Genomic DNA, 13,509 nt, shown 5'->3' on the forward strand with positions numbered 1-13,509 from the left:
AGGCTATGAGTACGAGCTGGAGCTATTAGAAGCGTGAAGTCACCCTTGTCCGGTTAGCCGCCTAACAACAACGGATCGAAAGGTATTACAATCGAAAGGCCAACCTCCGACACTTCAATATCGGGGACTTGGTACTGAGAAAGGTCACACTGAGCACCCAGAACCCGAACGAAGGGAAATTGGGACCGAACTGAGAAGGACTATACCAAATTATCGAGATCACCGCCAAAGGATCCTACAAACTCGGAATAATAAGCGGCGAGCAACTACCGAACAACTTGAATATAACTCACTTGAAATGATATTATTGCTAAGGTACATCCCCATTCTTTCTTTTATATACATTTTAAAACTAATTCTTGCAGGTAGCCAACAAGGGACGATACAACATTTTAGGTCTGAAAGCACGCATTGCACGTTTTTTTCCCTAGAACCGGTTTTTTCCCAAATTAATTTTATGGTAAGGTTTTTAACGAGGCAACAAGTAAATCGTGCTAAATTAGAATCCAAGGCCGGTGACGATGTGACAATAACATTTGAGGCTTCTCTTCGATCAACCCCGAATAGTGCGGGGCGTTACCCTCTGATATCGACTTTAGTGTGGAAAGAGTCTTCAGGATTGAAGGATCTCTGTCATGCCACAACCTCAGGAGGCACGACCGGTGCTCAATCGAGTGAACCAGGCCAAGAAAGCTTGTTAGATACTTTCTACCCAACTCACCCATGATAAGAAAAGGCATGTTTTTATTAGCTAACCAGTAGAAGGACCATATGCATAGACATTACCAAACCATTTCATTTTGCTACTTCCTGTTAAGTTTCTAAAAGGCATACATTTTGTGATTTAGTAGAACAAAAATTCAAATTACAACATAATCCGTTTGACCTTTCTAGTACCCATGTACAACCCACATAGCATCTACGGAGCCTCTAAAAATACAAAAGAGAGTCAAGATGGTGCCGGCAACAAGGCCCCGGCTATACCTCAAAAGTGACCATAATATAAACAAAAGGTCCAATACATGACCCCGGAATGAAATGGGGCTCACCGAGTCCGCTGAGAAGAAGATGAAACACTATCTGTGATCAACATTGTCTGCTATGCAACCACCTGCATCCATTTAAAGATGCAGTGCCCCCGACAAAAGGGACGTTAGTACCGTCGAATAACACTTGTATGTAAAGCTAAACACCAATGCAATAGAATAAATAATAATACAATAGGAACAATCAAGAATTCAATAAGGGCTTCAAATAATATTACAACAACAAGTTAAGGATCATATACGTTTCAAGTCAATTTCCATATTATTAGGTTGGGTGATCTTTTGTACCGATATTCCACAATTCACAATACCTCCGTATTCTTACATGGAGTCCGATCTAGACCCGATCGGCTAGGACGTCTCATTTGAGACATTACCACAATTTCATTATAATTCCCAGCACAGTACCACCATGTATGCGGCATGGCGTCCGATCACGGCTCGATCGGCTAGGCCATCTCATTTGAGACATTACCACAATTTCATCCAAAATACCATTATGTTCTTACACGGAATCCGATCTCGGCACGATCGGCTAGGCCGTCTCATTTGATTCATTACCTTCTTCAGTCAATCATCTCACATCGTACTTCTTAACAATTATAAAGTTATTCTTGGCACTTGGCCGTATTTCATAGTTCAAGTTCCTTTTTCCACGCTCAAATACCATTATCATTATCAACATCAATAGGGCTTCCCATTCAATACATTAATTCACATATGAGAAATTTAGTAAATCTTAGGCACATAGAGGCCTTTCATACAATTTGGCAAAACAACCTTTATTTTGGACTTGACATGAAGTTTTAACATTCATATCACATATTCCACATTTTTGAACATATTCTCAAATGGCAAGATGACATGATGAAGCATTTAGGATAAACATTGAACAAACATCCTTCAACATAACCACATTAGGAAAAGCCAATTCAATAATGATTAAGGACTTACTCCAATTACATGAACACCGCGAGATTCGATTCTAAGAAGAAGGGGGTTTAGCCAACATACCTCAATTGAGCTTATCAACTCTAAAATGATCCGTAATTCTTAGCAACTTCAATCTATTTTTGATATATAACAAGTTGACCAAAAATTAGGAAGATGATCATAGTTTAGGCTCATTTGAGCATTTTATCAAACACTAGGTGTGCATTAAGGTTCTAAGGCTCTTTTGTGGAAGATTCCATCACTCCCCAACCCATTCTCTACTAGTTTTAGCTCCCAATCTTCCCACATACTTCAAGGATACATGCATGCAATACAACAACCCCCCTATACACACACACCCAATAATTGCCTTTCTAATTACCCCATTTTTACAAGATTTCGAAATTGAGAGTTAGGACATAGATTCTTACCTTTAGGGTAAAGACTTCCTTTGTTAATCCTTAATGATTGAGCAAGAATTGATGGGTAATTGTTAAAGATTTCTCCCCTACTCTAAGAAGTCCCTCTCTCTCTCTCTCTCTAAAATATTATAAATGTGCTCAAAGTGGTCTATGGGGTGTGTTTTAACGGAATTGGGTCGGGTTAAAAAACCCCAAAAATGATGACCACGAAACTAGGTGCCAAAACTAGAAAAAATCTAACATGGTCCGCGGTCACTATGCAGCCCGTAGACCTGTTCTGTGGTCGCATAGTGCACCAAAGAACGATTTTGCGGTCGCATAGTGCACCGCAGAACCTCCCTTCGAAAAATCCCAAGACGGGATATGTGACAAGAATGCGGCCCGCGAAACGGTTATGCGGTCGCATAATGGCCGCGAAATTGGACAACAAAAATGCCCCAGAAAGCTGCCCCACTCTAAGACCAATCTGCGGTCCACATAGTGGTTGTGCGGCCGCAGAAATACGTACTTCTGCCCAACGTTTTCCTTCGACTCCCCAACACACTATTCAATCCAAAAATTCCGAACCGTGGCTCGCAAACTCATCGCGAAGAATTTCTACTAATATAACCTCTACGCCTACTTTGGCATCACGGAAATCGGGTTTTTAGGAAACATTTTATGGGGCCTTACATCCTCTCCCACTTAAGATCATTCATCCTCGAATGAGGATCAGGGTCCATTATTAGCACCTTGTGCAACTCAGTTATCATACCCTACACCCCCAACCCCCAAATTTAACTAACTCCCTAAATTTCCAAATTTTCGCCAGAGTTCCCTTTGTAACTAGGTCTATCCACCTGACAGAGAGCCCCAAAAACACATCTTACAAGCATATGCACAACTCAACGATGTAACAAACTGATAATAGTACCAACTGTGGCCTCATAAGCAACACACAATAAAAAAGAACACCTTTACAGTAACTAAACAAGTGATACTAAATTCATAGGCTACAAGTTCATAAAAATAAAGGACTACACAGCTATTCAAACAAGGATACCTATTCTTCATTTCTTCCTCGGCCTCCCATGTGGCCTCTTCAACCTGCTGGTTTTGCCATAATACTTTCACGGAGGCAATTTCTGTATTCCTCAACTTTCGGACTTGCCTATCAAGAATGGCAACTGGAATTTCATCATATGACAATTCTTCATTAGCCTCAGTGGTCTCAACCGACACAATAGCTGACGGATCTCCAACTACCTTCTTCAACATAGACACATGGAATACCGGGTGGACTAATGACATTTTGGGTGGTAGCTCAAGCTTATACGCAACCTGGCCAATTCTCTAAATGATGATGTACGGCCCGACATACCTCGAACTCAATTTCCCTTTTTTCCCAAACTTCATAATACCCTTCATGGGGGAAACTTTCAAGAATACCCAATCATCTTCTTTGAACTCTAAGTCTTTGCGACGAACATCCGAATAGGATTTTTGATGACTCTGAGAAGTTTTCAACCGCTCCTTTATGATCTTAACTTTTTCCATAGCCTGATGTACAAGGTCTGGCCCTATCAACTTTGCTTCCCCAATATCGAACCACCCAATGGGAGATCTACATCTCCTACCATATAATGCCTCAAATGGTGCCATCTAAATACTAGCATGAAAGTTGTTGTTATAAGCAAACTCTATGAGTGGCAAATGATCATCCTAGCTACCCTTGAAATCAAGAACACAAGCACGCAACATGTCCACAAGCGTCTGAATAGTCCGCTCGACTTGCCCATCGGTCTGTGGATGGAAGGTTGTACTAAGATTCACCTGAGTACCCAAACCTTGTTGTAATTTCTTCCAAAAATTAGTCGTGAACTGAGCCCCTTGATCGGAAATGATAGAAACTAAAGTGCCATGTAGCCTGACTATTTCCTTGATATACAACTGGGCATACTATTTCGCTGTGTCGGTAGATTTAACTGGCAAGAAATGACCTGATTTCATGAGTCGGTCTACAATCACCCAAATTGAGTCAAACTTGCATGGAGTGCGAGGTAATCCTACCACAAAGTCCATATTAATTATTTCCCCCCATCCACATTGGAATTTCTATGTTTTGTGCCAACCTAGAGGCCGTTGATGTTCGGCCTTCACTTGCTGACAATTCGGACACCTTGCCACAAAGTCCGCCACATTCCTTTTCATGTCATTCCACCAATAGACTTCCTTGAGGTCGTGATACATCTTTGTAGAACCTGGATGCACGGAATACCTAGAAGAATAAGCTTCGATCATGATTCTTTCCTAGAGACCATCTATATTCGGAACACATAGTCGCCCTTGGTACCTTAGTGTACCATCATCCATGCCAAGAGAAAAAGTCGTAGTCTTATGTTTTTGAATCCCCTCATTTAATTGCACCAAAGATGGATCGTTGTATTGCTTCTCTTTGACTTCCACAACAAGTGATGATTCGGCCCTATTTTGTATAATTACCCTTCCTTCACTAGAGTCCACAAGACGAACTCCCAAACTAGCCAATCGATGGACTTCCTTGGCCAATGGCCTCCGATATACCTCCAAGTGTGCTAAACTACCCATAGATTTACGGCTAAGAGCATCCACCACAACATTGGCTTTCCCCGGGTGATATAGAATATCGATGTCGTAATCCTTCAGTAACTCAAGTCATCTTCTCTGCCTCAGATTCAGCTCCTTTTATTTGAAAATATATTGAAGACTCTTGTGGTCCGTGAATACATCCACATGGACCCCATACAAATAGTGAAGCCAAAGTTGCAATGCAAAAACCACCGCCACAAGTTCTAAGTCATGTGTTGGATAATTCTTTTCATGATTCTTGAGTTGCCTAGAAGCATATGCTATAACTTTGCCGTGTTGCATTAACACACACCCAAGCCCTATTCTTGAATCATCACAATATACCACAAATTCATCTATACCCTCTGGCATGGTCAACACCGGCGTTGTAGTCAATCTCGATTTCAAATCTTGGAAGCTCCTTTCACAAGCATCAGACCATTGGAACTTAACTGCTTTCTGAGTCAATTTAGTCAATGGAGAGAAAAGAGTAGAGAACCCCTCCACAAACTTCCTGTAATACCCTACTAAGCCCAAGAAATTGCGAATCTTGGTTGGCATTGTAGGCCTAGGCCAATTCTTTACTGCTGAAATCTTTTGAGGATCAACCTTGATTCCTTCTCTAGAGACAACATGATCCAAGAATGTGATAGATTCGAGCCAAAATTCAAACTTTGAAAATTTTGCATAAAATTGGTGCTGATGAAGAGTCTGCAGCACTGCCCTGAGATGATCGGCATGGTCCTCCCGGCCTTGTGAATACACAAGAATATCGACAATGAACACTATCACAAAGGAGCCGAGGAAAGGCTTGAAAACCCGATTCATAAGATCCATGAAAGCCGTTAGGGCATTTGTTAGCCCAAAATACATTACTAGAAATTCAAAGTGCCCATACCGGGTTCTGAAAGCTATTTTCGGAATATCCTACTCCCTGATCTTCAATTGGTGATACCCGGATCGTAAATTAATTTTGGAGAAGTATCTAGCACCCTGTAACTGATCAAACAAATCATCTATTCTTGGTAGTGGGTACTTATTTTTTATTGTGACCTTGTTGAGCTGCCGGTAGTTAATACACATCCTCAACGATCCATCTTTCTTCCTTACAAAGAGAATCGGTGTGCCCCATGGTGACACACTCGGTCGGATGAAACCCTTTTCTAGCAAATCCTTCAATTGCTCCTTTAGCTCCTTCAATTCTATTGGTGTCATCCTGTATGGCAGAATAGATATAGGCTACATGCCTGACATCACATCAACCCTAAAATCAATATCCCTGTCTGGCGGAATCCCAAGGAGTTCATCAGGAAAAACCCCTGGAAATTCGTTCACAACTGGCACAGATTCGAGTGCAGGTGCCTCCGTAGAGGTGTCTGTAACTCGGACCAAGTGATAGATACACCCCTTGTTAATCATCTTCGTGGCCTTAAGGTAAGAAATAAAATTATCCCCCTTCCACTCAACAACTGGCTCATTAGGAAATTCAAACGTCACAGTTCTAGATCGTCAGTCGAGCTTAGCAAAACATGAATAAAGCCAATCCATTCCCATTACATCAAAATCAACCATATCCAATTCAATATGATCGGCCATGGTGTCCCGACCACGCACCGTGACAACACAACCCCTATAAACTCGTGCGGCCACAATAGACTCGCCAACCGGAGTAGATACAGAGAATGGCTCAGGAAGTTGTTTCGCTTCTATCCCAAATTCCATAGCAACAAAAAGGGTAACATAGGACAAGGTTAAACCGGGATCAATAAGAGCATATACATCATGAGTTTGGACAGTCAATATATCTTTGACGACATTTGGAGAAGCCTCTGCACTCTGGCGACCTGTCATAGCATAGAAACGGCTAGGTCCTCCTAAACTCTGTGCACCACCCCTAGTTGCACCATGCCCTACTGGTGCCGGAGGGCCTCGAGCTGGAGAGGGTGCTGAAGATGTAGCAGCTGCAGAACTGGATGGATATGTTGTGCCCATGCCCATACCCTGGCAGGATGAATGACACTCCCTCTGAATATGACCCCTCAATTTGCACCTGTAATATATAGGTAAGTCCATGTAGCAGATCCCTGAGTGCATCTTCCCACACCTAGGGCATGGGGGGCTCTGCTGCTGCGGGAATCTCCCTCCTGATCGGCCCTGATAGTAGGGTCCTATGCTGCCCTGATTGGGCCTAAAGCGACTCCCCTTGTACCCTCTTGCTCCCTTCTGTTCTTCAACTTACGGTCCTCTGTAGCTTGAGAAAATGCTACCCTCTTCCCATAGTTCATGTCTAAATTCAAGGCATCAGTAGCGACCTCATTGATAACCAAGGGGCTAAGGCCCTGCACAAATCGGCGCACTCTAGCCTCCATAGTAGGCAACATGTGAATAGCATATTTTAATAGGAGCGCGAACTCCACGTGATACTCCCACACACTCCTACTCCCTTGATTAAGATTCTCAAACTCCGCGGCACGGGATGCCCTAGTCTCGGCATGCAAGAAATGGTCTATAAAGGCATCCGCAAACTCACTCCATCTTAAAAGGGACGTTAGTACCGTCGAATATCACTAGTATGTAAAGCTAAACACCAACTCAATAGAATGAATAATAATACAAGAGGAACAGTCAAGAATTCAATAAGGGCTTCAAATAATATTAAAACAACAAGTTAAGGATCATATACGTTCCAAGTCAATTTCCATATTATTAGGTTTGGTGATATTTAGTGTCGATATTACACAATTCACAATAACTCTGTATTCTTACACGGAGTCCGATCTCGACCCGATCGGCTAGGTCGTCTCATTTGAGACATTACCACAATTTCATTATAATTTCCAGCACAATACCACCATGTGTACGGCATGGCGTCTGATCACGACCCGATCGGCTAGGCCATCTCATTTGAGACATTACCACAATTTCATCCACAATACCATCGTGTTCTTACACAGAATCCGATATCGTCTAGGTCGTCTCATTTAAGTCATTACCTTCTTCAGCCAATCATCTCACATCGTACTTCTTAACTATTACAAAGTCATTCTTAGCACTTGTTTCAAATCCATTTTCCACATTCAAATATCATTATCATTATCAACATCAATAGGGCTTCACATTCAATACATTAAGTCACATATGAGCAATTTAGGAAATCTTAGGCACATAGAGGCCTTTCATACAATTTGGCATAACAACCTTTATTTCGTTCTTGACATGAAGGTTTAACATTCCTATCACATATTCCACATTTTTTAACATATTCTCAAATGGAAAGATGACATGATGAAGCATTTAGAATAAACATTGAACAAACATCCTTCAACACAACCACATTAGGAAAAGCCAATTCAATAATGATCAAGGACTTACTCCAATTACATGAATACCATGAGATTCGATTCTAAGAAGAATTGGGTTTAGCCAACATACCTCAATTGAGCTTCTTAACTCTAAAATGATCCGGAATTCTTAGCAACTTCAATCTACTTTAGAAATATAATAAGTTGAACCAAAAATTAGGAAGATGATCATGGTTTTAGCTCATTTGATCATTTTATCAAACACTAGATGTGCATTAAGGTTCTAAGGCTCTTTTGTGGAAATTTCCATCACTCCCAACCCACTCTCTACCATTGTTAGCTCACAATCTTCCCACATACTTCAAGGATACATGCATGCAAGACAACAAGCCCCCACACCTAATAATTGCCTCTCTAACTACCCCATTTTTACATGATTTCGAAATTGAGAGCTAGGATATAGATTCTTACCTTTAGGGTGAAGACTTCCTTTGTTAATCCTCAATGATTGAGCAAGAATTGATGGGTAATGGTTAAAGATTGCTCCCCCACTCTAAGAACTCTCCCTCTCACTCTAAAATATCATAAATGTGCTCAAAATGGTCTATGGGGTGTGTTTTAACGGAATTGGGTCGGGTTTAAAACCCCCCAAAATGAAGCTTTAGAACGGGTTCTGCGGTCGCATATACGACCGCATAATGGTTATGCGGTCCGCTAAATGATCGCGAAACTGGGTGCCAAAACTGAAAAACAACTGACATGTTCTGCGATCACTATACGGCCCGCAGACCTGTTCTGCGGTCACTATATGGCCCGCAAACCTATTATGCGGTCACATAATGCACCGCAGAATGGTTCTGCGGTCGCATAGTGCATCACAGAACCTCCCTCCAAAAAAATCCCAAGGCAGGATATACGACAAGAATACGGCCCGCGAAATGGTTATGCAGTCGCATAATGGCCGCGAAATTGGGCATCAAAAATGCCCCAGAAATCTACCCCACTCTACGACCAGTCTGCGGTCCACAGAGTGATTTTGCGACCGTAGAAGGGGCCGCATAAATGGGTACTTCTACCTAACGTTTTCCTTTAAGCCCCCAAATGCACTGTTCAATCCAAAAAGTTTGAACCGCTGCTCGCAAGCTCGTCATGAAGAATTTCTACTAATATAACCTATACGCCTACTTTGGCATCACCGAAACCAGGTTTTTTGGAAAAATGTTACGGGGCGTTACAGTCTCGATCGATAGGATTCAATGTAAGGGCCAAACGGTCAAATGAACCGTGCCCACATAGATTGCTCGAACCCTGACACAAAGCATGTACACATGTATTACTATTATGCACAAGAATATAGAGAAGTCTCTTCCTTGCAAACATATCGTGTCCTTTAAAAAAAAATTGCATTTCTTAAAGAATTCCCTACTTCCGATCCCCTAAAGGTTACGAGCCCAAGGGCTGCCTTAACCCGAGTTCGAACAATCACTCGGAGACTGCCGTCCCAAAACAAACTCGGATGGTCAAGGCTATTATACCTCAAGAGTATAAGACCTATAAGTCAACCCCCGAATTTCAAAGGCCACGACCGCCCCAACTCAGGGACTGTTATCTTAGGCAAGCTCGGATTACTCGGGAAAGCAAGCCCACTAGGAAACACTCTAACTAAAAAGGCTACGGCCATATTAACACGGCTCGGAGACGTCCGAGACCTGTAACAAAAACAAGGCCTTCAAAATATTTTTGTTTGATAACCGGTTCTAAAGGCTACCCACAGCAAACGATAATCTAAATTACTTAGTTTGGGAGAAAGTGTTCAGTCACACCGAACTCCCATGATGCCTTAAAATAGAATAATGTAAAGGCAAGGTTTGTTTGAACCTTCGAACATAACCTAATTATTCCATGCTAAGACATTTCGATCTTTGTGAATACAAATAATAAAGCAAAGGGAGAAATTCAAAAGCTGTGAAAGGGAAAGTAAGCCTTATATATTCATATCCAAAATTCCTTTTACAAGGGCCAAACAACCCCGATACAAAATTTTACAACGGCCAAACAGCCTTAAAAAGCAAAAGACAAAAACGTCTAAAAGGATCCTAAGTGGTCTAGTCTTTGTCGGGGGTCGCATCATCGCCTTCGGGGTCTCCGCCACCTTCAGACTCACCCGAATCTTCAGACCCCTCGGAATCTTCCTCCTTGGGATAAGCTATCTTCCTGGCCTTGGCTTCGAATACCTTGGCATTCTCAATTTTAGCCAACAGGTCAAAACCCCGAGCATGAACTCCATCGAGGGCCTCCCTTCGGGATTCCCACTTCATATGCTCCACCATATTTCTCACTTGGTCCTTAGCCGCCTCGGCATCAGCCTTGTGCTGGTCACCCTATCATTGGCCTCAGCCTTAACTATGATGACCTCTGACTTGGCCACCTCGAGCTCCTTAGCCAGATTTTCTTGTTCATAGACCGCCGAACCCAGCCGAGACTAGAGATCCTCGATCTTTTTTATGTTCACCAAGTCCTTTTCCTTTACAGCCTGGAGTTGGTCCTCAACCGAAGTCAATTGCGCCCGGGCAGTCTCTTTTTCTGAGGCCAAGCGGTCCATGATTGTTTCCATTCTTCGGCCTCAGCTTTCACCGTGTCCACCTCCACCTGGAGCTACTTGATCTGGTCAAGTTTATTTTGAACCTACTAGTTTGGACCGTTAGCCACTGTGTCTGACTCATCGTCACTAACTTCAAATACTCTTCTTACCTTCTCGACCAGGTTGGCGTGCTCATTCCGAGCCGTTTCTAGCTCAGCCTAAAGTTTCTCAGTAAGAAGCTTGTAAGTATCCCTCTTCCCAGTAAGCTCCTGAGTCTCGGCCTGGTGATGGTTTAGCTCTTCCCAATATCAGAGAAAAGTTTTGTGGTGAAGCACCCGAGGCTTGCAAACGCAAAGAAAAGTGTTACGATTGTTTGCAACTTAATCTAAGTACATAATAAAGAAGCATTCGAAGTTACCCGATTTAACGCATGTTGTGCTTAGTTCAACAGAGAGGGTGCTTCCACCTCGTCCATCTTGTCTTGATCCTCTTCGGTCACTAGACATCAAAGATAGCTGGAAACCCCCACGGGGGAGGAAATAACCCGAGCATCCTCCGAGATAGACATAAATATTGACTGCTTCCGGTCAGGATCAGCTCTTGAAGTTGGGAACCGGTCTACTAATCTAGGACTTGAAGAAGGACCGCTGGCTATCGAAGACGGTATCTTCTTCGGTACAGATAAGTCACCCAACCTGATGACGTCCTCCGAGATGGTAGAATCTAAGACATCGAAAAAGTTATTGAAAGAATCTCTCGCCCGTTGAGGCCCCTAATTTGGTCATCCTTTCAGCATCTGTGCCTCGTTGATCAGGGAGTCAGTGAATGAAGGCGACCCGGAGAGATCTATCACTTGAAGTGCGTCCTTCGGGACATTTTCCTCTTCCTGAGAAGTACTGGCCATGGTTTCTTTGTCGACCTCCCCAGCTCGGGCAAAATGGCCTCATCCCTCCCCAGTTCGGAGGCCTCGGCCACTGCCTCTTCATCGACTACCTTGGTTTGAGGCAGTTCGGTACCGCTTCTCATGCGGGTCATCATTTCAGAGGCTTCTTCTTCTTCTTTGGACTCATCCCTCAACCGGTGGAGTGATTCCAATGGGAGCTCTAGGGCGCTGGTACTTTCTTTGGATTTGCGCACCAGCTGCCTCCTCGGTTTCTTATTTTTGGAGCTCGCAGCCTTTTTTCTTTTCTTCTCTTTATCCTACCTCGTAGTAGATGGTTTAAGGAGAATATCTTCATAACCGGATGGAGGACTCATTGCAACATCTTTGGAAAGACCTGCAATGGAAAAAGAAGTGAAAACATGCGCAATAGGAAACTTAAGTGTTATCCACTCAGGAGAAGAACCTCGCCGTGAGTACGGGCCTCCCACTAGCCCTTCATAAGCTCGCTCCATGCGCGCTCGGAATATGGCTTCTGTGACACGATGCTCTCGACCTATTCCTTTAGTTGAGGAACTGCATCCAGCATCTGAGCAAAAGCTGCACCACCACAAAATATCGATGAGAGGGGAGAAAAAAGAAAAGCGATAACAGAAATATTAAAAGCAAGGTTATACTTACGTTTCATGTTCCATTTATCGGGAAATGTCATATCCTTGGCTGGGATTAAATCTAAGGTCTTCACTAGAATGAATCAGCCTAACCAGCCTCGGTCATGATCCTCGTCGATGCTCGAGAATGGGGCCTTACTGGCCCGATGAGCAAGTTTTATTAACCCCCTTGATAGAGTCGGGGACTATACAGACGCACGAGATGATAGATGGTGAAGGGACACCTCTCAATTTTGTCTACAAAGAAACGAAGAAGGATTACTATCCTCAGAAAGAAAGATGAATTTTCCCGAGGGTCACCTCATACCTCATACAGAAGTCAATGATGACCGGATCCAAGTGGTCCAACGTGAAGAGATAAGTGTAAACACTTAAAAAAACCTCCACGTGGGTAGTAATCGCTTCCTCAGGTGTAGGAACCACCTCCTTGACCTTCGAAAGAAAGTTGTTAGTGATCGAGCATATATATCTCGAGCCCGGTTCACACTAACCTGGTACCAAAGAGGTTTTCTCGACCTTGAAATCGACATTGGTTGGGAACCCCATAGGAACGAACATCTTTAGAGGGGGTTCCGGTGTCGGTTCCTCAATAGCAGCAGACGAAACGTGTTCCTCTACGGCCGGTCGTGAGGTAGAGAGAGTTTCGTTTGGGGAACAGACTTTGAAGTCTTCGCCATTTCTTTGATAAGTGAAGGAAAGAGAGGAAATTTAAAGATTAAGTTTGATGGTTGGGAATAAAAACAAATCTGAATTTCTTATAAAAAGATTTCAAAATAGCCAAAGATTTACTACTTGAAAGTGTTGAAATTTCTAAGAAACAGGAGTACAGAAGTTTTGGATGTAAAAGTTTGAATAAATGAAGGAGGGGATATCTATAGTTTCCAAATTACTGTTCAAAACCATAAGTGGCCGATCGGCAACTAACGAACATTTAATGCCATGAAGACGTGACTGACGAGACGTTTCATTCAATTTGTCGTTTCTGACGAGGAGTACCGAGGAGATATATCGGAGGCTCATATCATTTCTCGTCGTTAATTCTACAAACAATGAGGGGACTATCTGCATACGGTCGAAATCGAGCTCGA

General features: G+C 42.9%; 1 protein-coding gene across 1 annotated transcript; it reads right to left on the reverse strand.

Moving 5' to 3' along the window:
* Positions 1–6,496: 6,496 nt before the first annotated feature.
* Positions 6,497–12,967, reverse strand: LOC138901712 (uncharacterized). Its single transcript, XM_070189494.1, has 3 exons — positions 12,913–12,967; positions 12,075–12,147; positions 6,497–7,037 (listed from the first exon to the last, which is right to left on the reverse strand). Exons 1-3 carry the CDS (start codon positions 12,965–12,967, stop codon positions 6,497–6,499), a joined length of 669 nt encoding a protein of 222 aa, XP_070045595.1.
* Between the last annotated feature and the right edge of the window lie 542 nt (positions 12,968–13,509).

The sequence above is a fragment of the Nicotiana tomentosiformis genome, chromosome 11, assembly GCF_000390325.3.
Source record: "Nicotiana tomentosiformis chromosome 11, ASM39032v3, whole genome shotgun sequence".
Taxonomy (NCBI): domain Eukaryota; kingdom Viridiplantae; phylum Streptophyta; class Magnoliopsida; order Solanales; family Solanaceae; genus Nicotiana; species Nicotiana tomentosiformis.

Excerpts from the sequence above, each read along its gene's own strand:
- LOC138901712 (XM_070189494.1), bottom strand. The coding sequence starts at position 12,967 with ATGGGGTTCCCAACCAATGTCGATTTCAAGGTCGAGAAAACCTCTTTG. Across the intron at positions 12,148-12,912 it reads GAAAACCTCTTTGGTACCAG|GTCTTTCCAAAGATGTTGCA; the intron begins GTTAGTGTGAAC and ends TTTCCATTGCAG. Across the intron at positions 7,038-12,074 it reads CTTAAACCATCTACTACGAG|GTGCAAATTGAGGGGTCATA; the intron begins GTAGGATAAAGA and ends TATATATTACAG.